Source organism: Larimichthys crocea, chromosome XXIII (assembly GCF_000972845.2).
Source record: "Larimichthys crocea isolate SSNF chromosome XXIII, L_crocea_2.0, whole genome shotgun sequence".
In the NCBI taxonomy this organism is placed as follows: Eukaryota; Metazoa; Chordata; class Actinopteri; family Sciaenidae; genus Larimichthys; species Larimichthys crocea.
In genome coordinates this window covers 5,239,751-5,267,376 of record NC_040033.1, presented here as the reverse complement: position 1 = coordinate 5,267,376, position 27,626 = coordinate 5,239,751, and the positions used below count along the sequence as shown (strand labels likewise).

Genomic DNA, 27,626 nt, shown 5'->3' with positions numbered 1-27,626 from the left:
ATGCACCATAAAATGTTGACACAGGTAGACAAGCGGGTAATACGATTGAAGCCCATTTAATATTTACTTTTGTGATGGATATTTAAGTATGTGGACAGTGGACAGTGGACATTAAGATCCGAGGGTCCGGAGGAAGTTGATCTCTTTGCAAGCGGCAACCTCCATGGTTGTAAAGTGAACCCTATGTAAAAATGCCAAAAACTGCAGTTCCTCAAACGTCCACTTGAGGCTGGCTCCAGAAGTGAATCAGTCTCCATAAGTCCCTATGTTCAAATGTCCAACTTCACAGCAGAAATAAACATGTTTACAGCCTGGTACAAAAAACAGTTTTGGTCTCTGTAGCTAATTTCCCCGTTCATGACAACTGTACTGAGGGTGAATTTATATACAACTCACCTGTTCAAATTATAGTAAGGCTTAAAGTTATGCAGGATTAAGGTACCGGTGGCTTGTTTGAGCACCTAGGCTTCATTCAGCCCGCCTCAGGTCCAACAAAGATCCACGTCTTTGCCCATTTTTAGATCAGCCAACAAGAATATTTCAAAAATCCATGGGCGATGTCACGCATACGCCGTCCGTTCTTCATACGTAGTATTGTTGATTAATTCGCAGGATAAATAAAAAAGTCCATGGCGAAAACAAACAGTTGAAACCTTATATCCAAGTCTATATTCCTACAATTTGACTACACTGACGACTTACTATGCCGACGTCTTTAGTTCCTTTAAATATCGACGTCGTAATAAAGAACATTTCAATACCTGTTAATATTTAATACAAGATATGAAATCCAATCATTGACTTCACTCAGAAGCCATTTATATCTCCGTCCATTTAGCCTCCACTTCCTCAGGCACACACACACACACACATATACGAATACTGCTGGTGTAGCATGTTCTCCAGGTGTATAGGAGCTGGTTTACTATATCCAGCTCCCAGTGGACACGGTGCGAGTGCAACGCTCTCTTTTCCTGTACTTCTGTTATTAATAACTGCTTCTCCGGTCCTGCCTTGGGGCAAACTGACCTCGCTGTTTTTCCACTGCACTGCTGGTTGTTTTGCTGAGAAATTACCTCCGTTTCAATTCTCTGTTATGTAATAAGGGTTGGAGAGAGTCACACTGAAACAGCACGAGAACAGGATCATTTGTTGTTGTTTTTTTACGGATTTAGGATTCATCAAAATGTCTGTTTCGCTGGCAGATCAAGCATTAACGCCTTGCTTTGGGTTTTTGCTTGTGAAGCCGAGAGTCTACACAAAGAAATAAATATCCTGTTTCCTCCTCTTTATTTCCCACAGTCACCTCCTCTTTTCTGCTTCTGCCTCCAACTCTCCAGGCAATCTTTAGCAGAGCGGACATATGGCGTATAGAAAATAGCTTGTGAAAGAAGAAAGAAAAAACGTGAGTGTGTGCGGTGGACGGAAAGTGTGTCCGAGCACAAAGGCCGGGGCTCATAATTTGAGAGTGGCAATGAGGAACATGGGCTGAAGCATCATGGTGACCATCAAGGCCCTCGGGCATAAAGACAGGATTATCACAGAGAGCAGATAGTGGTGGTGCCCCGGGAAAAAAGAGCGCTCTCTCTTTTCATCCTCCATTCTTTGTGGGTCTAAAGGCCAGGCCTGCAAAGAGAGGAGCATCCCACCATCAGGAGCTCTGGACTGTCTCAGACCAGTCCGCCTGTGGTAATGTTAGCCCCAGCATTATGAAGTTGACTGTAGATATATCTGGGTAATTGCTTATCGGGTACAAAGGGATATTCACCAAAACATTCTTGCAACGAAGCCCTCCGTGTGTGTCCTCTTTGTTACGAGTCAGTCTTTGATGTATTCATGAATGAATACTGAATGTCAGGCCTATATACGCTTTGAGCTGCATGTCTCTATTCAGGCCTGGAAAATGCTCCCTCAGATTGATTTGCCCATTTAGCTGCACTGTGAAGAACAGGAGGTCGTGGTTAAAGTCTGAATTTCAAGTAACGGTAGCACAAGAAGAGATTTTTGTCAAATTCATTTCATAGTGAATCAATTGCTCCGGCACAGAGACGCGGTGAAACAATGAAGAGCGAGTGAATAGATTAAGACTAATGCCAGCTCAGCCGCTGCATAAGAATCTTTTCTACAGTTATTAGCTATCTGTCATGAGACTAAACGGACACTGCGGTGTGATAACATGAGGCCGATATCAGCAATTTAGCTGCTTATGTTTTTTACATTCATGTTTTTTTAATAAAGGATAGTATAACTCACTAACAATAGCTGTGTCCTGATACCGTTGCAGTAGTGGTGTGCGATACTGCATATTTTGGTATCAATCCGATACCGAGTAAATACAGGCCAGTATCCCTGATACCGATACTTTTCAATAAATAAGGTGGATGTGTCATTGAATTGCTAAATCTCAACTAATTTTCATGACCTTAAGTGTTTTTTGTGATGTTTCCTTTTTTTTATTAGGACAAAGTTAATAATTAAAAAATAGAAAATGCTTTATTATCAAAATTTTTTCAGAAAAACTTTAAATAAAAAGTATTTGCAAACCAGTAAACAAATTAACACAAACAAGTTTCTGTTGAGAAACTATAATACAAAAATTAAGTTAAAATTCTCAACAACAAAAACAACAACTGGTGAAAATTGGGCTTATGGAAAATTGTCTGAAAGGTATGACCATACGTTAGCAGCTTATTAATTGTTTTCTATATTTGATGTAGAAAATATGACGTGAGTGTGGAGGCTTGTTTAAAGGAGCTTTGCTGAGTAATAAAAAAAGTTATGTAATGAGTTTTGTCATTGAGTAACTTCTTTTTTCAAGTAGCCTGCCCAACACAAACCAAATCAGACATAATGTTTATTTATTTCCTGGAGATTTCGGATCACCGTCTGAATTTCATTAGATTTTCACTGTAGCCGTGAGTTGCCCATTTATTTCTTTTATTTACACCGCACATAAAATAATCTAACTTTTACAGAGTGAACACACTACATAATCATGTCCTGTTTAGAGTTACTAAACAGTATGCAACAACTAAAACATCCCATTTGTAATGCTACATCTTTTTGAAATGATTGTTTTTGTTGTAGATTTTCAATTTCCGTCTCCGGGTGTCACGTAATTGACCGTAACATACACAGTACAATAGAATTTAAATACAGTTGTCCCTCGCTATAACGCGGTTCACTTTTTGCGGACTCGCTGTTTTGCGGATTTGTTTAGTGTAATTTTGCATACTTTTTTTTTTACAGCGTACTATGCAGTATGAACGCGCATTGTGTTCTGCGTCCTGATTAACTAAGGGAGTACTGTACAAAATGCGTGTAAAAAGGTGTATAAAAGTGTGTGGTTAGGAGTTTTATGGCCTTAAAACATATATAATAATTGTAAAACTTACTTCGCGGATTTCGTTTATTGCGGGTTATTTTTAGAACGTATCCCCTGCGATAAATGAGGGACCACTGTATATCATAAATCACTGAATGAATTAATGCATATAAATAATAATATCGTCTGCAAAGCTTGAAGACTTTTTTTTTTTCTTTAGAGAATGAAGAATACGGAGGTTTCTTCTGGAATAAGCCTCGATGTCTGTGCAGATAAACCAAGAATAATATGAACATGGACAAGCTTAAGCATTATCCTTTAGCTTATCCATGCACGCCCAGATGAACTTGCATGCACGCGCCTGTCCTGCCTTTCTCCTTGACGAGTACATATCGCCGTCCTTTTAGAAGGGCACAGTTCATGCATTATGTCACGGAGCAATCACAACGCAAGAAGCGCGTAGCCCTCCCGAGGAAAATGTCTCTTATGTGATGGAAATGCATTAAGATGACAGGACGGGCAGAAGCTAATGTGAGTGTAGCCGCCGGGCACGATGCTGGTTTGTCTTCCCGAGTTTCAATGGAACCTGGGACACTTTATTGAGTTCTGTCGCTGGTCATCAAAATAGACAGCACCCGTGGCGAAGCGGTTGTCACTGAAAGCAAATAAAGACTTTTTTTTATTTTTAATGAGAGCTGGACTCTTGACGCTCTTGTCATTAAAGACACTCCTCTGAAGACAAAACACCGAGCCGGAAGATCGTTCAATAATTCTGAGCTGCTGACAAAGGAAACCTGACAGCTGAGCGGAGAACATCAGCTGATTGATAGTCTGACTGTCGTTGATGATGACACGCTGCATCAGAATTAAACCGTCGTAATTATAATATCATCTTATATAAACTTCATCTTCATGCATGTTTCTCTTCCATGTTTCACCCTTAAATTAAAATCATACAGTAGTCTGTTGCTGACAGCAGGGATGCAGCACGAGATAGGATATAATGAAAGTGTTATGATCCCTCTGTGGAAATATTATAGCGAGATACACTAAATGAACTAAAGGACAAAGAGATATCTGCCTGATCTTCCGTAACAGCACTCTACGTACATGCAGTATCAAATGTATCAACTTTCTACTTCCATTCATGTGTTTGTCGTCTATTGTAATGAATATATTAAAGGTCCTTTGTCCACAAAACCTAAAGCTCACAAGCTTTTTTTGTTTTGCTACCTCAAGATGAGGCAATAATCAACCCGTTATCAAGAGAAAACCAGAGGTTGTTTCCTCAAATTATTAATGTTTATCAGAGATAAGATGCCGTTGAAAATGTTCGACCCATTATCGATCAATGCATCAGTCTTGCTGTTATGTTATGCCTCCTCCCAGACAGTCATGACAGTGAAGGCCAAGTGCTGCCAACTCCTCGGTAAGGAAAGTAGCTATTGGCTTTCCTAAAAGTCGCTAAAGGACACCATCAACTAAATTGCATAATCGGCCATGTGCATGTATTTGTAACGTCACGAGAGAGACAAAAAGTGAGTACAATCCACCCAAACAACTGAACCTAATACTGGGACCTTCAAACAAGCCAGAGTTACGCCATTACTGAAAAAGTCTACGCTTAACCCCGCCTTGGTTGAAAATTATCGGCCGGTGTCACTGCTTCCCTTCCTCTCGAAAACCATTGAGAGGGCGGTCTCTAAACAAGTCACTGACTTCCTCACCCATCACCACCTACTTGACCCAAATCAGTCGGGTTTCAGAAGTGGCCACTCCACCGAAACAGCCTTACTATCTGTCTCAGAAGCCTTAAAAACAGCCAGAGCACGAGGGCAATCATCGGTACTCATCCTTCTCGACTTATCGGCTGCCTTCGATACAGTCAATCACGACATACTCCTAACCACACTCACTAACATGGGCATTACAGGCTCTGCCCACTCCTGGCTCGAGTCCTACCTCGCTGGACGCTCCTTTAATGTGTCTTGGCAAGGTCGTCTGTCATCGACTCATACCCTCTCCACGGGGGTGCCGCAGGGGTCGGTACTGGGTCCCCTTCTGTTTTCCATCTACACCACCTCGCTGTCCCATGTTATCCGCTCACACGGCTTCTCCTACCACTGCTATGCCGATGACATACATCCCTTTCGACCTTTAAAAAACTTGTAAAAACCTTTCTGTTTCGAGAATGCTTCCCTGCCTAACAAAACTAATAAAACTAACAACTATTCTGTGCTCCTTTACACCTTTCTCAGCTTATGTCCTCCTCTGTAAGTCGCTTTGGATAAAAGCGTCTGCTAAATGCAATGTAATGTAATGTAATGGATCAGCCAGCGGCGGCTTCATGCAAGGACTGGGCCGCCTGTGAGTGCTTTGGGACGGGGGAGCACGGAAAAGCCACAAGATTTGTCGTTTAGCCCCTTGAAAGAGTTGCTGGAGGGGTCTGAGAACTCGCTAAATACAGTATACTCGCTGGTGAAGGCTGAAATCAGGTGTGATGGAATGAACCAGAGCAAACTATCCCATGACCTCGAGATAAATGATCTCATTATCTCCAGTATAGTTTGTTTTATCGAGATAATGAGGTGCATGAATTCGTTATCACGAGAAAACGAGCTTTGTTCTCTTAAAATGAGTCGGTCCTGACCAACCCCACTCACCCCGTTAACTCCTGTTTTATGTTATTATGATCAGGTCTACCAAAATCCAGAACTAACAGATATAAAAACTCCTTTGTGCCTGCTCAACAGCTCATGGTGAAATTGTTTTGTGGCATGTATTTATTGTTCATTTACTGGTTGTTTGTATTATTTGTGCTATTTATGTTATGTTTGTGTTGCTCACCACAAATTGCCCCTTTTTTATTAAGATACCTTGAACCTTGAAATAATTTGCTCATGATCTCATGATGATGGCATTTAAAAAAAATGAAAATTCTCCGTCCTCCTCCAACACAACAGCTCTGTTTCTCTCACGCCAGATTACCAAAGGATAAACCTACGGTAACGATATTACAGATTTATAATCCTCCGAGAGGCAGCCGAGTTACATCGATAGTATCAGCCAGATTATTCCCGTCATTAGCAGCATTATTAGGAATATAACATCAATTTACAGCGAGGCAAGAGAGGCTGGTCGTCGGATTTCCTACTGACATTTACTGGCTGGAAGGCGTCGTATTGACAGGCCACCTCACTGAGCAGCGGAGTCCCAATGACGTCAGCTGGAGCACCTCGGGGATCTTTACCCCTGCTTTGCTTTGCAGGTTGCACTCAGTGGAAAAATCAACGACGGTAGACTGCATCGTGCATCTTCTCTTTCATCACAGTTTACCATCATATATTATCGTGCTCAGTCCCGGGATTCATGGGGTTTCCTTTCCTATTTGTTCCTGGATGTTGTCCATCTAAGCAGATGCTGCAGGCTCCCTCCTGGAGCTTTAGGCCTCCCACTCTTGTTAGACGGCTGGGCGTCCCACAGCAGTCAGACTGTCCAGACTTCAGCCGCTCGTGCAGAGAAATGGGGGCGCTAAGCCAAGCGTAAATGAAGACGATTCTGCCATCTAATTAGAACCTACGTGGCCTTCGGAGGAATCCGCTGCAAAAAACAAAATCGATACGTTTCGTTGTACTTTTTTTAAATGCTTTCAATTACTTCGCCTTATCATAGCCCTGCTGCACGCTGCCTGAGCTTCACCCTCAAGGCAATTAACATCCGTGTTGTGAAAGGTGAGTTTGAAGTACAGTGTGTTGTGCTTCCCTCTTCTGTGTATTCCCACTTTGGGTGTTTCTTCAAACTGTGTTTTTGCATTCATTACGAGGATGTGTCTGCCAATTAGGACGGCGCGGATCATCCAGAACAATGTCTCAACCTCTGCAAATGACACAAATACACACTGTGCACGCTTGAAAACAGTGTGTGTGTGTGTGTGTGTGTGTGTGTGTGGTCTAAGCTGCCTCCCCCGTGACTCGAGCGCAGCTGAAGAGACAGACAGGAAGCGAGCAGATGAAGTGCGAGAGGTGCGATTTCTTACACCTTCGCAGAAACAACAGGTCGATCTATCGCAAACACACGTCCATGTACTCCTGCTCTGACAAGTCGCACTACTTGTTTAGCGCCCTTTGCGCGCTCAACAAACAAAATGTGCACAAATTTCCAAGCACCTCCAGACGCAGGAAAAAAACAGAAGTCACCTTGCTTGCGGCAACATCATCACCCCAAACAGGAAGTGACTGAAGCTTTTTAAAAAGGGGGCTGGAATCAAGATGGCCCATGCAGGGTTGTTGTTCTACATCTTTCATTATTAATTCATTGTCGTATTGATTGTGTATTCATCTGGAGGGGAAACGGAGGAGAGCCGATGTCTGAGGCAGCTATATTACCCTGTCCTCTCCTCTTTCTTATCTGGGCAGGGTACAGGGAGAGAGGATGCAGGATGCAGGAAAGCACCGCCCCGGCTACTTTGATATGAAGCATCTGAAAGACGACGGTTAAGAAACAAACCAAAGAGAGGGATGATGTGTTTAAAATATGCCGCTATCATCCCTGTGAGGCAATAATATGAAGAACGAAACCTGCCAAAGTCAGCTAGATATACACTAGATAAACCAAACAAACTATTAAACATTTCACGGGAGATCATGTGACGGATTGTTTCCATGACTTCCTGCAGCCCTGTGTTTCCTCCTGCTTAATGCTAAGCTATGCTGCTGCTGGGAGCTTCGTATTTAACGTGCGAACACAAAGTGAGGTGTCAATCAGCTCCTCTAGCTCCACACAAGACGCTGAATAGACTTATTTCTCAAAATAGTGAACTTGAGATTCCCGTTTTTTAAGATCTTGTAACTGAAAACGTGTTTTTAAGGTACAGTTTGATATTTCAGGGCATACATTTATTCACTTGGCCGAGGATTAGATGAGAAGATCAATACTAAATGAAGCTTAGTTAGCCTAGCTTTGCATAAAGACTGTAAACAGGCTGGGCTGGCTTTGTCCAAATGTAAATAAATGTAATAAAACCTAAAACTAAGATAATGAGACCTCACTATATAGACTATTTATAGCTGTAGGTTCATATTTAGTATGTATATATAAAAGAGTGGTATCAATTCTCATCTAACTCCTTCAAGTATAGGCGTGTTTCCCAACATGTGAAACTATGCACAATGGAAAACGTGATCGATGAGAAACAGATTCATGCAGGATGTCGCTCTCCTGCTCCTTGAAGCACAGCGGGACTTTTCTTTCAGTGGCGCTGAGCGGTCCACTCTCCAGGGACATTAAACAATACCACAACGCCCACGCGCGTCACACCTTCGATCTTATGGGGACAACAAATCAGCTCCATCGGCCCGCAGAAGGAAAATAAATCATAAAGCTTCGTAAATTAAATGTAAAGTGAAGTTCTGGTGTAAAACCAGGTTTGACTCTTCGTCGGTGGCTAATTTCCAATCAGATTGCTTCAGACTGAGACTAAGTGAGTGAAGCTGCCCTGAGAGGCTCGAGTCTGGGATAACACCAGGTAGCTGATAGCCTATTACAGCGTAATCACTGCAGGTTTTGACTCATTTGCAATCCGTGCCTGCCCGTGTGAGCGACTCGAGTGTATCAATTAAAGATTCATCGAAGGCGGCACACACACACACACACACACACACACAAGTAGTGATCTGGATTAAATATTCATTGGGAAGATGTTGGTCAGGATCATATGGAGCTTTTACACTTGACTTGTTCCAGCGCACATCAGGACCAGTAGGGCATAAACATGGCACATTACACGAGCAGGCTGCAAAGCAGGGGTGGCTTTAGGACATGGATTTGCAGAACCCAAACATCAGATGTAAGACTTCATCAGAAACAGAAAGGGTCTGACTCATCACAGATTTAGCAGCAGAAAAGAGGAAAAGAAAGGGCACACGACATTTTTTTTCCTGAGTAGTAAAGCATGCAGCAGAGTGAGTTTGAAAAATGAATTAGGGGCCTGCAGCCAGAGGTTTCCACCACTGCTACATCCAGGGTTATTTTTAGCATCCTTGTCAGACTGGAGGAGAGAAGAAAACCCCCCTCATATAACAAGAGGGGGGGAGGCCAGCCAGTGGGAGGCTGCGGCATGTTTGGGGATGTGATCGCCCTATTTGGCGGCACGTTTGGGGATGTGTAGGTGTTTAAACCCACCTGACCTCACCTGCAGGTTGATATTAACACAGCTGTAGTTAAGTAAAGGTGTCACAGCCTGACTGAGCTTGTTGTTTAGCAGCTTTTCTAACATCTCTCGCTCAGGCTTCGGCGGTGTGCCTACCTGAATTCAGGAGCCAGGTTGGGTTTCAGGCCATAGAAAGCAGCCGATAAGGTCAAAAGCCAACGGGGGACAAAATTCCCATTCTCACACTCCAGGTAGGGCGCAGACCATTTGACGTGGGTCTTGTCCGGGATAAAACTCTCTCCTCTTTTCAAAGAATTGTCAACTGATCTGAAATCTTGACTCAGCACCCTCTTTTTGAAACTGGGCTTCTTCTTGTCTTTCACATCGTGGTACCACTCTGTGTCTGCGGTGCGGTTGTGCAGGTGATGCTGGGCCATGCTGGAGAGATCTTGGAGGACTATCTCTCCACCGGCCCTGGTTGCTTGGAGAAGCACCGAGGCCCCCTCCACGGATGAATCCGCACTAAAAGTCACAACAGCCCGGTGGATCTTGGCGTCACCCTCCAGTATACTCCTCACTAAGGCATGGTACCACTCAATGTCTCGCCGGAGACTCTGCTCCCTGGACCTGTTGGCTTGCAGGATCATGTTGAGGAAGTTTGTGGCGTGCAGCACCGTATCCAACACGCTGCTCATGGAGTGATGCGGGGTGACTCGTGACCTTCCCCGCAGAGAGGTGAGCTCGTACCTCCGCGAGCAGTTGGCGTGCTTTAAGGTGGTCGAGTCGCCCGTGTGCAGAAAAGCCGTGACCACCCTGGGGAGATGCTCCTCTATTTTCTGCGGCAGCTCCCCTCCGAGAGGATGAGGATGAGGAGGAGGAGGAGGATGCTGAGGCGCACGGAGATGCGCTACCAGCTGCCGACTGTGCGTCTGAGCCTCCCGTGCTCTCGCATCTTCCCCGTGCGCTGACCATTGCGCGTATTTGTGGTTTGATCCGATCACAAATCCCACATGCAGCAGCAGCGACAGCCGGAAAACAGCCATCTCTCTCCCCCCTCACCGTCAAAGCGTCCACAGATGTTTGATTTCGCTCGCTCCTCGGAATAAAAACAGTGTCGTTGCGGGGCGGGCGTGCTGGGAAGAAATTCAGCCGCTAACGCATCGCTTCGCCACTTGTAGGATATTCTTGCGAGCTCCACGCCTCTTGTTCTTGGCAAAAACACGCACAGGAACCCCCTCTCTGTCCTCCTCCTTCTTCTTTACTGATGCCTCATGCAGCTTGTTGATGTTGGGTATCCGCTTGCAGCTGTTCCCCCCCACCACCTCTCTCTCTGTCTCTCTCTGTCTCACTGTCTTGGCTTTCCGCTCTCTCCTCCTGCGTGCAGGCAGCATAGACTGAATCAAAACGAGGAGGGAGGAAGCAAGGGATGGAGGGAGGGAGTGAGGGAGGGAGGGGTAAAGGAGGCAGGTTATTATTATATTTATATATTTTTGAGTCAGTGGAGCTTCTCACTTGGATGACAAACGCACTCCGCCCTCTTCCGACCACAACAAGCATTAAGCACAGGCCTTACAGAGAGCCACACACACACACACTAATACACTAACACACACACTAACACACTAACACACACACACGGATCAGGGAGCCGTGTGCGCGTAAAGCCCGTCTTCTTCATCATCTCATAGGGCTCCACAAGCGCCATTGATCCGCGTTTGGTCGCTTCTTCTGTCAATCACGACGCAGCAGTTTGTGTGGAGCGGAGACAGGAGCTGTCCGAGGCTCAGGCTGATGAAGTCCGGTGATTTATCAACATTAAGTCGTTCGTTTTAGATCGACTGGAGGAGATCTGGGCTCAGTTTGACACCCAGGAGTCGAGTTTTTTTAATCAATTAATTCAAAACAATAGATAGATAATTAAAAATCAAATGATCTGCTGGAGAACTCATGAACATCTATCTATGCATGAAGACTCATATCATCCTGGAGATTTTATTTTATCTCAATTTATTTTATTTTATTATATGTCCAATAGTATTCAGCATGAAATATTTTCTTGTTTCTTGGTTTATTTCTATAATATTCAGCATGAAATATTTTCTTGTTTCTTGGTTTATTTCTATAAATAATCTTATAAACAATGAATAAACTTTATACATTTCTGTATAAATACAGGAAATCCAAAACAGGGCACAAAAAAAAAAGAAAAGGAGGACATGGGAGGGGATCACCACATTTTGCTTATATGTTAATAAGATATGCGATGAAACATGGCATATACTAAGATTAATATCAATTGGCATCAATGGAAAAGGTAAAAAAATATATATATACACACAACGATATTAGATATTACTGATGGCAGCACAATAAAATGGTTAAAGTCTGATCGCCCATCATACAACATGTGAGCCGAGAAGGTTTAAAGAAATTTAGCAGATGGATCAAATAACTTTGAGACTTCAAAAAGATACATGTGGATCTCCCCACAGCATGACCACCCCTCTGTTTCCTCTTTTTAGTTATTTACTCATTTATTTTCACTTATTTTTTTTGTATATAATTACTTATTTATTTGTTCCCAGTATGTTATTTTCAAGCCTTGTGATGAATTGGCGACCCACGACCTTGATGAGGATAAGCGTTTACAGAAAATGGATGGATGGAAATTATTTTCATTGAAATATATTTTGCACTTATGTCTGTGTACTCCTGTGTTATGTATGTAAGCACATCAAAAATGGGAAACAGCAGACATAATGTGAATATGCATGTACACATGTATGGTCCATATACATTGATGCATTGGCATAGGAACTTTAAATTTAATTGTAAAGACGTGTTTCACTATAACATTAAATATTTGTCATAATAAGCAAAAATCAAGGTATGAAAAACATCTTTAGGTCTTTGTGCGTCATCAGTGACGCATGTTTGTGACCAAACATGTGTCACCAGCTCCTGATTCACGTCCTGATGCATTAAGTACGTCACATCACCATTTTCCAACCCTCTTCGTCACCGTGTTCACGTAGTCTCCTGTTGCTCTTAGTAAAAAGACAATTGAGAGCATATGTTTTAAAGGCCTTTAAGGGAAGTCATAATGCTACATCCGGTGATCGATTGCGCGCTTCCAGCTTTGTGGAAACGGTTTCGGAAAGACCGTTTCTCATTTCGACATGCCCTCATGAACAAATTAAGGTCTAAAGAGAAAAGCCTTTTTTCCCAGGTTGGTGTCGAAGCCCTGAGCTCAACCCCTCCAACACCTTTGGGATGAACTGCAACGCTGATGAAGGCCGTATCACCCAACAGTTGTCCCCACTGATGCTCTTGTGGCCGAATGGGAGCAAATCTCTGCAGCCAGGTTCCAAAATCTTGTGACTAAATAATAAATAGAGACCCAGCTTTTGATTTTACATCATAAAAGGTGCGAATTTAGTCTTTACCAGCCACAAAATACACATAAGAGTCCAAACGCAATCATTTTGGGGCAGTTAATGCTTATCAGTGGCACAGAAAAACTCATTTTAGTCAATGCTGGTCTCATGTAAATAACTCAGAAGCTCACAAAGGGACAGAAGTCCCCAAAAGTGGCAAATCAAAGAAGACTTTGTGTGTTTCTCTGCTTTTTGTATTGCCAAAAGAACATTATATTTCATATTCAAACTCAATGTTTAAGTGTTAGTTTGTAAAATTAGATTTAATCAGTAAAAGAACCATCCACTATAGCATCTATCTTGGGAACAATAACAACTCTGGAAGTGTCGGAGGGATGGAAACCCTCAAAAAGATCTTCTGAGATTCTGAGAATTCATGTGAAGATCTTGAACCTGGGCCCTGAGGCGCTGCAGGCTTATAGGAGAAATCCCCCTCCGAGTCTGAGATTGTAAATCGTGGCACAGGAATGGACTAATATGACGTCTGGAGCCACTTTGTCTTCAGTTCTTGACTTTTTGGACCTTGACATGGACTTCTTATCTCCGGCACGTTACACTGATTGTTGCAAGGTGGAGTGCGGGGTAGTATGAGACAACACGAGGAAGAGAAAACATTGAAGATAACTTAATCTCTCATATGTAGCACAAGAGCCCGTCTCTCTGGTTCAAACCGGTCTATCAGGTCAGACCTCTTGAATAGAGAGGTGTATTCTTAATTTGCTCAAACCAACAAGGTCAAGATGGCTTCCACAAAGGCTTCCGCAAATAAATTCAACAAACAAACTGTATGTGTGAGAGAAGAGTCATCTTTCTAAACAGAAATGGCTAAGTTAGGGTTAGGCTTACCGTTTTTAGGGTTTTGAGTTTGGTGCTTTCTCTTTCAGCAAAAATAAAAGTCATCCTGTCAAACATTTCTCCAAACCTTCAGGGTCTACTTGAGATGTGGAAGTTCAGTCATGCCTCCCCTTCAACTGAGACATGTATTTAATCAATAAACATCATTTATATTTCACTTTTCTTACTGAAGGATCTGGGTTTTTATTAAGGTCTGATCTGATTTATTTCTTTGTCACCAATCTATCAGTCTCCCTCGTTCTTATTAGTTCGAACTCTACGCTTTCTCTCTCTGTCTCTCTGATGGGTGTAGGGCCATGTCACGTCACGCTGTGTGGGCCTAGAGGCATCTCGTCCTGGAAGGAGGACGGGGTGAGGATGACAGGCGTGACGGAGGGTGACAGAGTTGGGAGTCCGCCTGCGTGCACGGCGGCCACCGGGGGATGCTGGGGAAGTTGGAACCTGAAGACCTCCTGGATTTTCTTGAGCAACCTACATTCAGCTGGTGCATCCAAGGATGTTTGCTTGAAATGTTGATATCTGTAAACAAACAGCTGGAGACATGAAATCCAGCAGCTGCCATCGCTGCATAGAAAATAATCAGGAAAACTTGATATAAATGTGAGGCCAGTGTATCTAAGACAGCTGTATTGTCCAAAACCTTGCGGGAGTGGAGCTGGTTTGTGTGTTCAGACTGTGGATCACCATTTAAAGAATTGTATGTGTGCTTTTGACAAACATTTCTTTCCTTTCTCTTTCTGTAATGCTATTTATATTATGGTCACTTCTTTGCAAGATCACTTACACTATGGTCACTTTACACTACAATACTCTTTATATATCATGCCACACTTATCCTCAGTACTTGTCTGTTTTTGAAGGTTGATTACTTTTTCGTGGTCATTGTGTAGTTTAGATATTTCTGTCTGTTTATTGTGTCTCTTTTTTGTTTTGGCCTCTTCTACTTTTGTTTCTATATCTTGCTGCTGTCACAAGTAAATTTCCCCGTGGTGGGATGAATAAAGTATATCTAATTTGAATCTAATCTAATCTAATCTGTTTTGATGTTGCTGCAGCTTCTTTGGAGGTGCGAACCATCTGCATGCACAATGTTTTTTTTTAATGTTAATGCAATGTCTTCAACGTTATATCCTGGGATTAAATATTGCCGGAAATTCAAACAGTTTGGAATAATGCAACATTTGAAAAGTATAAAGTCATACTGCCTCTGAACCCTGATCACACATTGTTAAGGAGGCGAGATTGGACCTGGAGAGAAGAGAACTCCCGTGGGATTGTTTATTCTTGCTTAAATAGACCAAGAACACTATTGCAGATATGTGGAAACACCCTTACTTCTTGTCTTGGCTTCATGACTCACTTTCAACATCTCTTGGCCTTTGGAGAATCACAACACCTAGAGCAGTTCACCTTGACCTTGGTGGTAACATAGTCCTGATACTGTTTGATAGAGTTTTCATGTCCAAGTGTTTTTGTTAGAATAAACAGATGGTCACATGCTCAGTTCAGATCAGGACAGTGCAGGTTCATAAAAGGACAGATAAGCTGAAGTTTTTATCACTGTAATAAACTAAAATGTGAAATTTGTAAATGCCGTATGTTCAAATAGCCTTTGTGTATATGAGGCAGATTGCTGAGAGATTTAACCAGCAATTCACATCCAAGTTGTGACCCAATTATGACATGGCTGGACAATATCTATATACCTTTTAACTAATTCTACATCATTGAAAGAAAAATTAAATTAAACAAATTAAATTGTGCCGTTTTATTACATATCTTGTGTCATTGGTTGTATTTCGCAATTTTAGAGTGACTAAAAGTTGGCTGATGAGATGTATTCTACTTTAATCAACACGTTCATGATAATATGATGTTATTGGCCGTGGCATATAAATGCTTGAATGAGTGTATTATTTCTTATTGTCAACTTCTATGTAAGTCAGTTTTACAGTGCAACACACAGTTCAGTATGAAACACAAGGCTTTATTGTCATGTGACACATAAACTACAATTGACTATGGTTACATTATAAAACAACGAATACAGAAAATCATTAAACATCATAAAAAGCTCATCCGTTAAGAAAAAGGCAACAAAAATAGCATTCAAATGAACTTAACTAAATACAGCACACTTTAATTTATACACATTCTTCCTAAATATTAGGGGAAATGGATCTACCTAACTATATGTGTCAGCTTCGGTCATAGTTTGCTCATTTTCAAATTCTCGTCTTTATTTTTGTTTTTATTTGAGTGGCATGAATATATTGTCATAATTACTGGAATGAAACTGAGGCCGTGAACCATCCCAATCACCACCACAAGAAAGAAGATCTTAAAGAACATCCTGAATGTGTGAAACTCAGACGTAGCCAACACCGACACCCCTAAAATGGTGGAAAAGGCCCCTTGAAGTATGGGGTAGCCTAAACTGGCGAGAGCATCCACGGCTCGGTCATTAGGACAGCTTTTCTTGCTCGAAGCGAAGGCGTAAGACATGTGGGCGGAGAAATCGACGGTGAAGCCGATGCAAACGGTGAAAATGATCATGAATATGGAATCGAGCTGGATGTCCCACAGCGCCATGAGGCCGGTAACCCCGACAGTCACTGAAGTGATCGAACAAGCCACCCATAACGAGCAGAGGGGGTCTGGGATCAGCAGGAGAGAGACGAGCAACATCGCGGCTGTGATCACGATGACGTTTTTAATCGTACTTTTGATTACTACGTCGTACTGGTCGTAGAAGATAAAGTTCTGGTTATAAACCAACATAGATTTTACACGGCATCCCTCAAGGGTGGTTTTAAGACCTTTAAGCATGTCGATTTCCTGACTGGCATTGGCAATATTAATAGTCTGAATGAAGAACCGGGATGCGTGAAAGGAATCTCCTGTGAAGTTCACATCCTGCTTGAAATAAGGAAATGAATCCCAAAATGGTGCTAAATGTTTGATAAAGAGATATTTATGTTCAATGTTTAAGTTATTTTCTTTAGCATACGATATGTAGGTGTCCAACCAGGATGTATAGATATCCTCATCTACAAATGGGAGCCTTTTAAGACTCGACATGCATTCCTCAAGTCCTAATCTCGTTAATCTATCCCAATACGGGAATTCGTCACCAACGATAACCATCACAGATGGACCGTAATCAGAGAAATACTCTCTATCCTTCTTGTTAAATCTCGTAACATGGGAGTTATCAGCTGCCAGATCGTACAGCTCAATCCCTTGTTGTATGTGGAAACATCCATAAATACTTGCAGCTAAATATACCACATAAAGGAAGATTACAACTCCCTTGACCCAGGGTTTGATCAAAAACGGGCCATAGTAATCCTTAAAGAAGTTACTCGCTGGCTGTTTTTTCTCTGCTCCAGTATCCTCATCATAGCTGCCTCCCACACAGCAGATGTTGTGTATCTTAGAACGATCATCGAGACTGTCTGTCGGTATTTTCATGCAGGTAAACCAGTGCCTGTTGCTGGCTTCTCGCCTCCCGTTTAGAGCCAGGAAGGCTCCAAAGAAGGTAACGGTGTAGATGTAGCAGAATATGATGGAGATGGTGGTGTACAAGCAGAACGACTGCACTGACGGGAAGTCCGACGTGGTACCTATGGAGAACTTGAGGACGTCGGTCAGGGCAGTGATGGTGATGGGCATGACGGCGTCTTTGTAGGAGTGAGCCATCCGTTTTGACACTGGCTCTTTAACGTTGGTGTGCTGCCAGTCGGACACCATGACGAACATGTTGTTGAGGCCGATTCCTGGAAAAAGACATTGTACGTACAAATTCAGCATGTTACTTGATGGACCAACCTAAAACTATAATCTGGAACATGTATCGTAATCGAGGGTGCTTTTTTCCTCTCACCTAGTATCAGGAAAGGGGAGTTTGCCACCGTGATAACAAACGGCACTCCGATGTAAAGCAGCAAGCCAAAAGAGGAGAGAACAGCCAAGCCAGCGGAGAGGACGCCAAAGACAGCCACCCACACCTTGTTCCTCACATTGTCAAATCTGTGAAGGAGGTAAAGATAGAGTGTTGTTGCAACATCAGCAATCGAAATCAGCAATGCTCTGTAAGAATAAGAAACTCAAACTGGCTTTTATTTGAGCTGCTTCATAATTGACTGCTCCTTTAAGGCTATTTTAAGGCTATTTTAACCTACTTTTCACATTTTATTGTTTTTACTGTTACAGTTTTTTGGTCTTGGTTTCCTTGCACTGGTTCTTAACCTCTTAAGTCTAAGCTTAACCCCAATCGGGGCACCCTGGGGTCACTTTGCAAACAAAAAGCATGAAACACTGTACTAATCATGTAACAATACAGTCATATTGCACATTAAATGAAACAGGAGAAGCTCTGCTACAAGCACGTATAAGTCATATTTACACACACCAAACACAACTCACAACACCAAGCAAATTAATTAGCAAATATCAAAATCGGCACAGCGTCATAAAGTCAACCCACTCACCACATTTTCATTGCTGGTGCTCTGACACTTCATGCTACACGGCTCTATTACAAAAACTCATTAAACCAGCAGCCAAAGAATATTTATTTATTTATTTATTTATTTATTTATTTATTTATTTATTTATTATGACACCAAAATGATTCAAATAGACCTTGTGGTTGCAGAGATATACTTGGGTCACGTCATTTTCGAGCAGAGGCCTAAAAAAGATTCTGGGGCTTAAGAGGTTAAACCTTTTTCTTATTGTTTTTTATTTATTCTAACATTTTATTATTGTATGGCCAAGTTTTATTTATCTATTCTCTATTTTTGCTAAATGACATTCATTGTTTTTGCTCTGTGAAGCACTTTGGGATGCACGTCTGCATGCAATGTGCTTTATAAATAAAGTTTAAATCTAAATTTAACCCTGTGGGGATGTTGAAATCGTTACATGTACCCTGTCTACCAGTCACTCTGATAAACAGCAGCTCTCTGCGTCCTGGACTTGGCCCGCAGTCAGGAAAATCGCTCACTGTGTGACAGTCACTGATCACTTCTTACCTCAGGCAGGATATCAGCGAGAAGGTGATGGCGCAGGCATAAGTGATGAGGAATAAAGGGAAGCCATCTGTGGTGTGACTGTCAATCTCCTCCTGCTTGGATTTGGAGGTGTAGTAGGACACCTAACAAGCAGAAAGAAAGAAAGAAGCCAACGTGAACACTTCAAGTCAAATCAAGACAGCAGTGTTTTGACGTGGACAGTGTGACAGCAGCGCTTGGATTTCAGGACAAAGCAGCGAGTCTGCAACCTTGCCAAACACATTATCTCAAAAGGAGGAGGAAGATGGAGTGGGAGCAGACACGCTGTGACTAATATGTTCAGAAAATGCATCTATATGCTTTTTTTATTCGCACCTTATTATTTTAGATACTAAGTTAATGCCTCAGCATGTTCAGCTATGAGACAAACTTCACCTTTATTTACTTTTACAGTCCATTTCGTGTTGTTAAATCTATCCAGGGAGTTATTTTAATGCTTCAGCTTCCTTTCAGATTGACTTTCGAACTTAGTGCATTTAGTTCTGCGAGTACACACAAGGGGCAGAGTTAATATCTTTATATCTACATAAAATGAAATGTTGAATTGGGTTGTGTTCCTCCACCAGAACAAGAAGACTTTAAAAGAGCCTTGAGATAATCACTTAGGAAGACAGAGTGTGCTGGAAATATGAGTGGACAACGAAATGAATAAAAAATATGAAAACCTTCTTCATGGGAATTGGTTGCAGGTTTTAAATGGAGCCAAAACAGCTGTTCAAAAGTCTTGCAGTGGATTGTGGTCTATGCCTTTTGAATCCCTTTCTACATCTGACCTTCACACAATGATCTGATATTTTCAAAAGTAAAAAACTCAACAACAAAACTGCCCCAATTATTCAATTATTTATAGCAAATAGCAAGATTTAAGCCTGCATGTACATCTTAAAAATAACTTTGAAAATCGTTGGTCGGTATGCTGTCAAAGCCTCATAGGAGCTGTAGTTGTTGAATGTTAAATTAAACCGTCATTGTTATATCTTAGTTCAACCAAACATGTTGCATCTTTTCTTTTTTTTAAAGGAAATATGCAAGGATACGTACGTCGATGTGTTCCTTGTCCAACTCTTCGGATAAAAGTTTCTTAAATCCTCTCAGCCATAATCTTGAGGCGTTCGCTTTGCTTTCTGTATCATCTAAGTAGTAGAAGAGTTTTACAGCCTTGGCACTTATGAGTGAGTTGTTGACAGCATGAACCCCGCCTAACACAGAACCCAGGAACACCGGGCTGGATCTGTATGTGTGCACCGGGTAGGTGATGCTGGATTCGTTAGAGCGGACGATGTCTAGGATGATGTTTGAGACGCATTCTCCGTAGGCCTTTGCGCACAGGTCATTGAATCCTAGCGTCCCATCGTACACAGTGATATTAAGGATCTTGTTGTTGAGTCTGAGGATTTCCTCAAAGGCAGGATCTGCTAGCACATTCAAGTTGTTGGTTGATACAGCAATGAGGGATGCAAAGTTGCCCGGGTCGTACAACCTTTCTTCTGAAAACATCGAGTCATTGTAGGGGAAGTTCTCCTTGACAAACTCCCTGGTTGCCTTCGAGGGTCCTTTCTTGGGAGTGTATTGCCGCTCAAAGTCATTGTCCTCCCTGTCTTTGAGAAAAGCGAAGCCTCCGCTGAGCGCCGCTGTGAGCACAAGAGGAATTACAAAAAAATAGAGAGGCCATGAGCCGACGAGCGATCCAAGTTTTTCAAAAAGGCCCGACAGAGGCTTTGAGAGGCAGTCGGTGCGTCTGCAGCCCATCTTCAGAAATACACAGATGTGAAGGAGCTGCATCCCTTTAAAGGCTGAGCACTCACCGGAAGAAGCATTTCAAGTCTTTTTTGGCCATAAAGGCTTGATAATTACCTTGCGGATGGAAAATAAAACAAACTGGGAAAGTGCTATTACTGTTAATCTCATACTGATAAAGGGAAAGAGATGAAGCCCAACCCTAAAACAGAGACATTATATGAGTTAGCGGAAAAAACTTTTCGGACTTTGACACGATTTACAGGAAATCACAGACAAATGAAATGACTTTACAAGTATTTACAGGCGTGTCACAACTAAGTAACTAAATCAGTGTGTATTTGGTCATTTGATTGGTGTTACAGCTGACAAACGGAGATAACAAAGTAGTAAAATTACTAAGAATCTCACTGCACATGATGTTTGTTTGCCTGTGATGGAGATTAAAGGTCAACCACTGTGATAATGACACTATCAGTATACCCCAGTTACCGTAAATGCAATCAGTTGATAATCAGTATGATAAACAATAAAAGCCTCATGGAAATGGGACTTATAGGAATTCCTTTGAAGGAACGTGGGAGGAAATTATTAAACTGTATTCATACGCTCAGGTGTAAGTGTTAGCATCGGCAGGTGACTAACTGTAAAACTCCTGTAATCTATCTGCTGTCGTCAAGTTTCAGGTTTATTTATCATATGCGAGTTAACACAGCGTCAACAATACAATAAAATGTGTTGGACAAGAGGAAGCTCAGCATTAAAAGTGTGTAACAGATAGAAACAAGAACAAATACAATACTGTAAAAAAGATATAAAATATAAAATATACTAACATAGAACGAGAAAAATATAAATATGCGTATAATACAAAATATACTGAATATACTGAAATAGAATATGGAAAATATGTTTGACTCTTCTATACACTGTACAAACTATATTAAAGTATGACTGTATAAATAGATCTAAAAATACAATGTAAATAGGATATATTACACTAAGACTAAAGTGTACGATAAAGTGAGTAAAGTGTTTTATATGAATTGCACAAAGAAACTATCCCTGTGCCTTGAAGCTCTGTAAATCACAGAGAGCGCTCGACATGAAGTGATTCAGTTTCACCCGGATCTGTTAGAAACTTGTATTTTCTTGCAGTTATCAGCACTCGGAAGACTTTGACAAAGCCGTGCTCTTGGCTATCTAATAAATCTTAGCTCTGTGCTGTTTTTTACTGGGTGAATGACATCGAGTCTTTACATATATAGGCCCAAAAATACAAGACATACAGACATGCAAATGTGGAGGGATGGTGGCGTGACACACAGACACGTAGCAATACCACAGGAGCAGTTAAGGTTTCAGTACCTTGCACCTCGGCTTTATCAAGTAGGTGAACTGGTATTAGTTCATGCTCTATACTGTGAGCCATGCTGGACTTGAACCTTCCCAAGATAAGTGCCATATGGAATGAGCTACTCCCATTACAGGTGCACAATTTGACTAGGGTTGTAAACCGGTACTGAGCAGCTACTTTAACCTGACTGAAATCGAGGATCTGTTGTTTGAATAAACACAAATTTTGACCAATAAACTGCACTGTACGCTCTGTACGAAAGCAGAAAGCAGTGAGGAAGGAGCGCGCATGGGGCTTAGTGAACCGTCAGTTACAGGAATATCTTACATGTCTCAACCCTGCCCTCAAACATCTCAAACATTTCCACATATATTTGGAGTGAGAGTCCGAGAGGGTCAGTTTTACACCTTCAAGCCGTTCGGCCTTCCCTGGTAGTTAACCCCTGTCAGTCAGCTGTCAATCCGAGCCCTGCCTTGAGTCCTACGAGACAAAGCTCATATCTCATTTCACACGGATCCATCTCAGGGTCATTGATTTCTCATTCTCTGAGTGAGAAATGGATTCTCTTTCCTTCATCCCAGAGAGGAGGAGATCCTGGCAGACGGTCGCCAGGAGCCTGATGGAGGCATCAGTTAGATGTAATTTGTTTCAGGACCCTTCGGTTATTTTGTTCACCTTGAAGTGAATCGCTGCTTTTTGCCCAGTGTGCTTATCAAAGACTGTTTAAAGCAGACAGGCACCGATGCGTATTGTTCAGCTCTGGGTTTGCATCAAAGTGCAAATGAGTTCGATCCACTAACAATCATCTTCTGGTGGCGAGCTCCTGTCGACACCTTCTTTTCTCTCCTCCTCTTCCTCACACTTCACGGAGGTATGTCGGGGTGCGAATTACCATCGTAGGTAATTAGCAGGGAAGCCTCGGGTGAACACGATGTTGAGATGTGTTGGCTGATTGTTTGGCTCTTGCTTCCAGAAAGAAGCATTGATCGCGGAGAAAGACGCTTCACCATGCAATAATAGTCTTAATAAGACGGTGTACAAAAAGGCAACTCCACACAAACATGTACAAAGACGTGCACATACTGTCAGATCACATCAGATGACTTGTTCCAGCAGTGGAGGAAGAATTCAGATTCAGAAGTTAAGTACCATAAAAAGTTACTTCAGTAAAAGTAAAGTATTTCATTTAATCAGTAAAATGTACTTAAAGAGATCCATGTAGCTGTAACATACTATGTCATTAGATTATTATGACTTGATACATTATTAGGACTGTGAGTAATTATTATTTTCATGATGTATTAATCTGCTGATTATTTGTGCCATTAATTGATTCATTGTTTTATTCGTTAAAATTCTGAAAATGTTTGTTTTGCATTAAACCAAAAGTTCAAACCTTAAAAATAAATTATTAAAATGATCTTCACCTTTAAGAAGTTGGAACCACAACGGTTTCTTCAGTTCAGCTTGGATTATAATATATATATATAATATATATATATATATATATATATATATATATATATACACACATGTTTTCGTGCTAAAAGCTTAGTGTTAATAAAGAAAATCAAGCATCCTCCAGCTGAATTCATAATACAAGGTCAGGATGTCAAAAAACAAAACACAAAGTGTAGGATGTTCTAGTTTCACAGCCAACTATGAATAAAAGTTTCTTGTTTCTTTTCTCTTTTTAACTAATCCATAAGGTCATGACTCCATCACAGACGAGTTCAGAGTTTGAACTTCGTGAGAGGAAACATGGGTCATTTTTAAAAAGTTGATCCTGTGACCAAAACAACACGTACACGTCAGTATATTTCACTTCACGTGTAATTGGCACATTTTAACAGATTAGAGACCGCTGCACAGTGTTTGTACAAAGGTATATATGATGCTATAATATGATAATAATACAATGAGAAACGTTTCTTTTGTTTGATTCTTTAATCTAGCAGTCGTTACAGACTCTCCTGCTGCATACGAGCCGGATCAGGCCGTGCTCCCTCACTGACTTCCCACTTGAATTCTCACAATCGTGTTTGACCCAGACAGAATTTCACTCCGATCTTCGCAGCGGTGGCTGAGTGTGTTTAGTGCCAGCATTTGACGCCAAGATTTCTAAATGTGACCATTTCTTTGTGCCAAGGAGCCGAAGAGTTATCTGCTCTGTGGGCTTAGTTCTTGGCCTCAGAAATAACATTTATTTAAACCATCATGGGACACCAGCGCTAATGACTCTGTTCAAGGATGCAATTTATTTTATCAATAGAGACATTTTGACTCATTATTGTGCAATTAAAAAAATAAATACACTAATACAAATGGAACAAAACCTGAAGTGAAAAATGAAGTTTCATGCACTAGTTTTTAGAAATACTATGAGGCAGGGACCTCAGTCGTAGCAGCAGAAGTATCATATCTAATCTATTAAAACATGAGATCAACCAAATAGATCAATAAATTCTGAGAATTTGTAAGCTTTATATTTGTATCCTAGGAATGAACTACAGTTAAAAATACATACTGAACACCGTACATACTGAATTAGATTTCTAAGTGCCTTGCTGCACACCTGGACCCATGAACAATGACATGCAAAGACATTTTTAAATTAAAAAGTCGTTTTTTTGTGTGTGTGTGTTGAGCAGTTGTTTACTTGTCTGTGTGGTGACACTATCATGAATTATACCAGTGCAAGAAGAAGAAGATATGGTGGATGTGAACCGTTTCCAAATGTCGTAGGAGATCCTGTTTTAATAAAGAAGCTGCATTACAGTATATTTGAAATAAAATAAGTATATGTTGGAGAGAATAATGAGACTAAGGCAAATAAACTGGCGTTTCCTTTGTTCAGTGTGTCTCAGTTCTACTTTGTGGCTTTCAGCAGAAAGAGAAGAAACCATCGTCAGCGTCAGGGATCTCAGGAGCAGAGCCTCAAATCAAGCCGGTTCACCGGATCTTCTCTCCAAACTCCTCCGATGCGTTAATTTCCGCCTCCCTCTATCTATTTCCCTCCACTGTGAAAGAGCGGTTTCCATTATGCCGCAGGTTCACATTAAGGAGATGGGAACAGGCTGGTACCTGCAATTATCCTTGCTCACCGAGCCGTGGGCCACTAGGTGCTGAGCAACAGCTGGCTCTCTCTTTCCTTTCACCACACACACACACACACACACACACACACACACACACACACTCACACATACATGAACTTGCACACTACCTCCTCCCCCTCCTCCCGCCTTCACACACTTACCCACCCATTCCTCACATTCACCTGCCAAGCAGCTTGATTAATAAGGCCAATGCAGTTAAAGGAGAAAGAACCAGCACAGAGTTGGTAGGTAGAAGCCCACAGTATGTGACCGAGCGTTACGTAACACTCACGCATGGCAGAAAAGTGATCTGTCATCCCGTAAGCATGGAAACACACTAAAGTACAGTCACGGGGCTGTCGTAATTTATCCTGACGTGCCTCAGAACCTTCCTCTCTTTCTCTTTATCTGTTTGACCAATAGCATCACGGCACAGGTCTTTGATTCTGTCAAGAGCAATGCATCACTTCAAACCACAGAGGCCGCAATCTCCCTGTTCGCTGACAAGAAAACCGAGCCGGCTGCAGCTATACAGCACGGTGAACCCATTCCTCACACACACTTCTGTGTTTGCCCAACGTGAGGCCTGCTGTGTTTCTTATCTGTGGTTCTTCTACAGAAACCGTTGGCCTTTGTCCTACTTCTTCTTGTTGTTGTTCTTCTTGTTGTTGTTCTTGTTGTATGCACCTTTACTCCACTTACATCTTATATTCCACTTTATATGTCTGACTATGGACTAAAGAGTACATCAAACTCCTCAACAATACATAAAGTAGTTCAGATCAGCCCCGCCTTGATCATCTACATGCTCATTTCATATGAATTCATTGATAATAATACAATATATAATGGTAAAACACTAACAGGGGTCATTACTCAGCAATATATGAGACATTTGTGATATTTGTGGACATTTTGCTGATAATACTGGGGTATACTGGGGTTCAGATGTTTTGATCATATAATGTGTGTTTCCTGTCTTTCACATGTCTCGTGCACTTCCCTTATTTGGACTGTGTTTCCTGAGGATGGCAGGGAGAGATAATTGTAGATCAGTAGTTCAAGGACAGGAGAGACAAGGACGTGAGAGACAGGCCTGGGAAGTGTCATTTTGATACATAATGTTCATTGTTGAGCAGACTCATCAGTGAAGGAGACAGCCCATTTTAAAAAATGTATAAGAACAAATGGTTAGAGCTCCTCGAGGAGCCTTTTCTCTGTAACCCCTTTTGTGTGTTGCACTGTCCTTCTTGTACAAGAATAATAAATTCAACTTAAACTTTGATACTTTGAATCTAGTCCTCCTTATTCAAGGATTCTTCCTTAAATACGTTACTTCATTTGTAATGGAGTATTTTCACAGTCTGTCTTTTCTGTAAGTAAAGGATCTGAATACTTCTTCCACCTCTGTTAGATGATATATATACACACCGTGTAAGGTTGTAGACACACCTGTTTACATACGGTTGTGTGCTGTTGGTCTGGGACTACCTTCTTCACGGTTTGGACGAGTCCTGTTAGTTTCAGTTAAAGTAACTCTTCAGCATTCAGTGATATTTTCAGACCTGTACTTCCCGACCTTTTTGATGACAGAGGTTCATGTCTTCAGTTTTTATTTCAGAAGGACATGTTAAAGAAGAATCTGCTTCACATTGCAGACCTGCAGATTGTCACCTCGTCTGCAGTTTGACCCAGGTCAGGGAAGCTCTTTTCCTGTTTCAACATAAAGTATCACTTATACACCTTACTTGTAACTTCCCCTTTTAGAATGACACATGATCTGAAAGCCTTCATTAACCTGACAAACAAACACTTGGCTAAGGTTCGGGAACACCGTCACTGCCGCTCTTGTGGCTGAATGGGGGAGCATCTTCCTGCAGCCAGGCTCACGAGATGTTTAATAATCGCATGTTGTTCAGGTGTGCACATGCTTTGTAGTGCACGTCTAACAGACAAACTAAGAAAGTGAAGGCGACACTCTTCCTCTCAGTTCCAGCAGACACGGAGAGACAGTGATCCAGATCAGAGGGCATGCTTGCAGAGTGCTTTGTCAAATCTGGCCTGACTTTCCATCTATTTTAACAACTGCAGTCATAAGCAATCCTGGAGATCTATGAAACTTATCTTCCGCTCTCCTCCTCCTCCTCCTCCTTCCCCGCGGCTGCTGAGGCAGCACCTGGATTTAAATGACTCGACTGATAGCCACAGAGACGGGATTCATTTCTGGACTCTCTCGTTATGGATGGTGTGACGTCGGAAGTGTGGAAAATGACCCTCTGTCACCCCGGCCGGCTCCGTGTTACACAATGTTTCTTCTGACAGACGTCAAAGACTGATGTGGTCTTGTCTGGTTTTGTTTGCATCTTATAAACACACTCTAGACTTCAATCTGTAGATATTTTTACCTTTGGCTAAATTATTTTCATGTTGCCTTCAGTTTTAATCACAATCTGGCTTAATGATTTATCGTATCTGATCAAATAAGAGGCTAAATGACACGAAATGAGACGTATTTCAGCAGAAATCTGTAGTAAATGTCACAGTTTCATAGATGGGAGCTGCCTAGCAGTGGCACAGTTCACTGTGTTGGC

At 41.7% G+C, this 27,626-nt stretch overlaps 2 protein-coding genes across 3 annotated transcripts in view; both read right to left on the bottom strand.

Annotated features, from left to right (window-relative positions):
* Nucleotides 1-10,850, bottom strand: part of gpr158a (G protein-coupled receptor 158a) — a 70,261-nt gene extending 59,411 nt beyond the window's left edge. For both annotated transcript variants that reach the window (XM_019266957.2, XM_019266958.2), the window contains exon 1: nucleotides 9,630-10,850. In XM_019266957.2, coding sequence (XP_019122502.2) covers nucleotides 9,630-10,516 — 887 coding nt within the window. In that variant the 5' untranslated portion in view covers nucleotides 10,517-10,850. The remainder of the gene's footprint in view (nucleotides 1-9,629) is intronic.
* Nucleotides 10,851-15,907: 5,057 nt separating this feature from the next.
* Nucleotides 15,908-20,592, bottom strand: LOC109137046 (patched domain-containing protein 3). Its single transcript, XM_019254172.2, has 4 exons — nucleotides 19,885-20,592; nucleotides 18,805-18,926; nucleotides 17,652-17,797; nucleotides 15,908-17,544 (listed from the first exon to the last, which is right to left on the bottom strand). Exons 1-4 carry the CDS (start codon nucleotides 20,590-20,592, stop codon nucleotides 15,974-15,976), a joined length of 2,547 nt encoding a protein of 848 aa, XP_019109717.1. The 3' UTR covers nucleotides 15,908-15,973.
* Between the last annotated feature and the right edge of the window lie 7,034 nt (nucleotides 20,593-27,626).

Bases quoted from the DNA above. Each gene is read 5' to 3' on its own strand.
- LOC109137046 (XM_019254172.2), bottom strand. From the start codon at position 20,592: ATGGGCTGCAGACGCACCGACTGCCTCTCAAAGCCTCTGTCGGGCCTT. The intron at 18,927-19,884 runs GTACGTATCCTT...TCTGCTTGTTAG, and splicing joins TGGACAAGGAACACATCGAC to GTGTCCTACTACACCTCCAA. The intron at 17,798-18,804 runs GTAAGAAGTGAT...CCTCCTTCACAG, and splicing joins TCGCTGATATCCTGCCTGAG to ATTTGACAATGTGAGGAACA.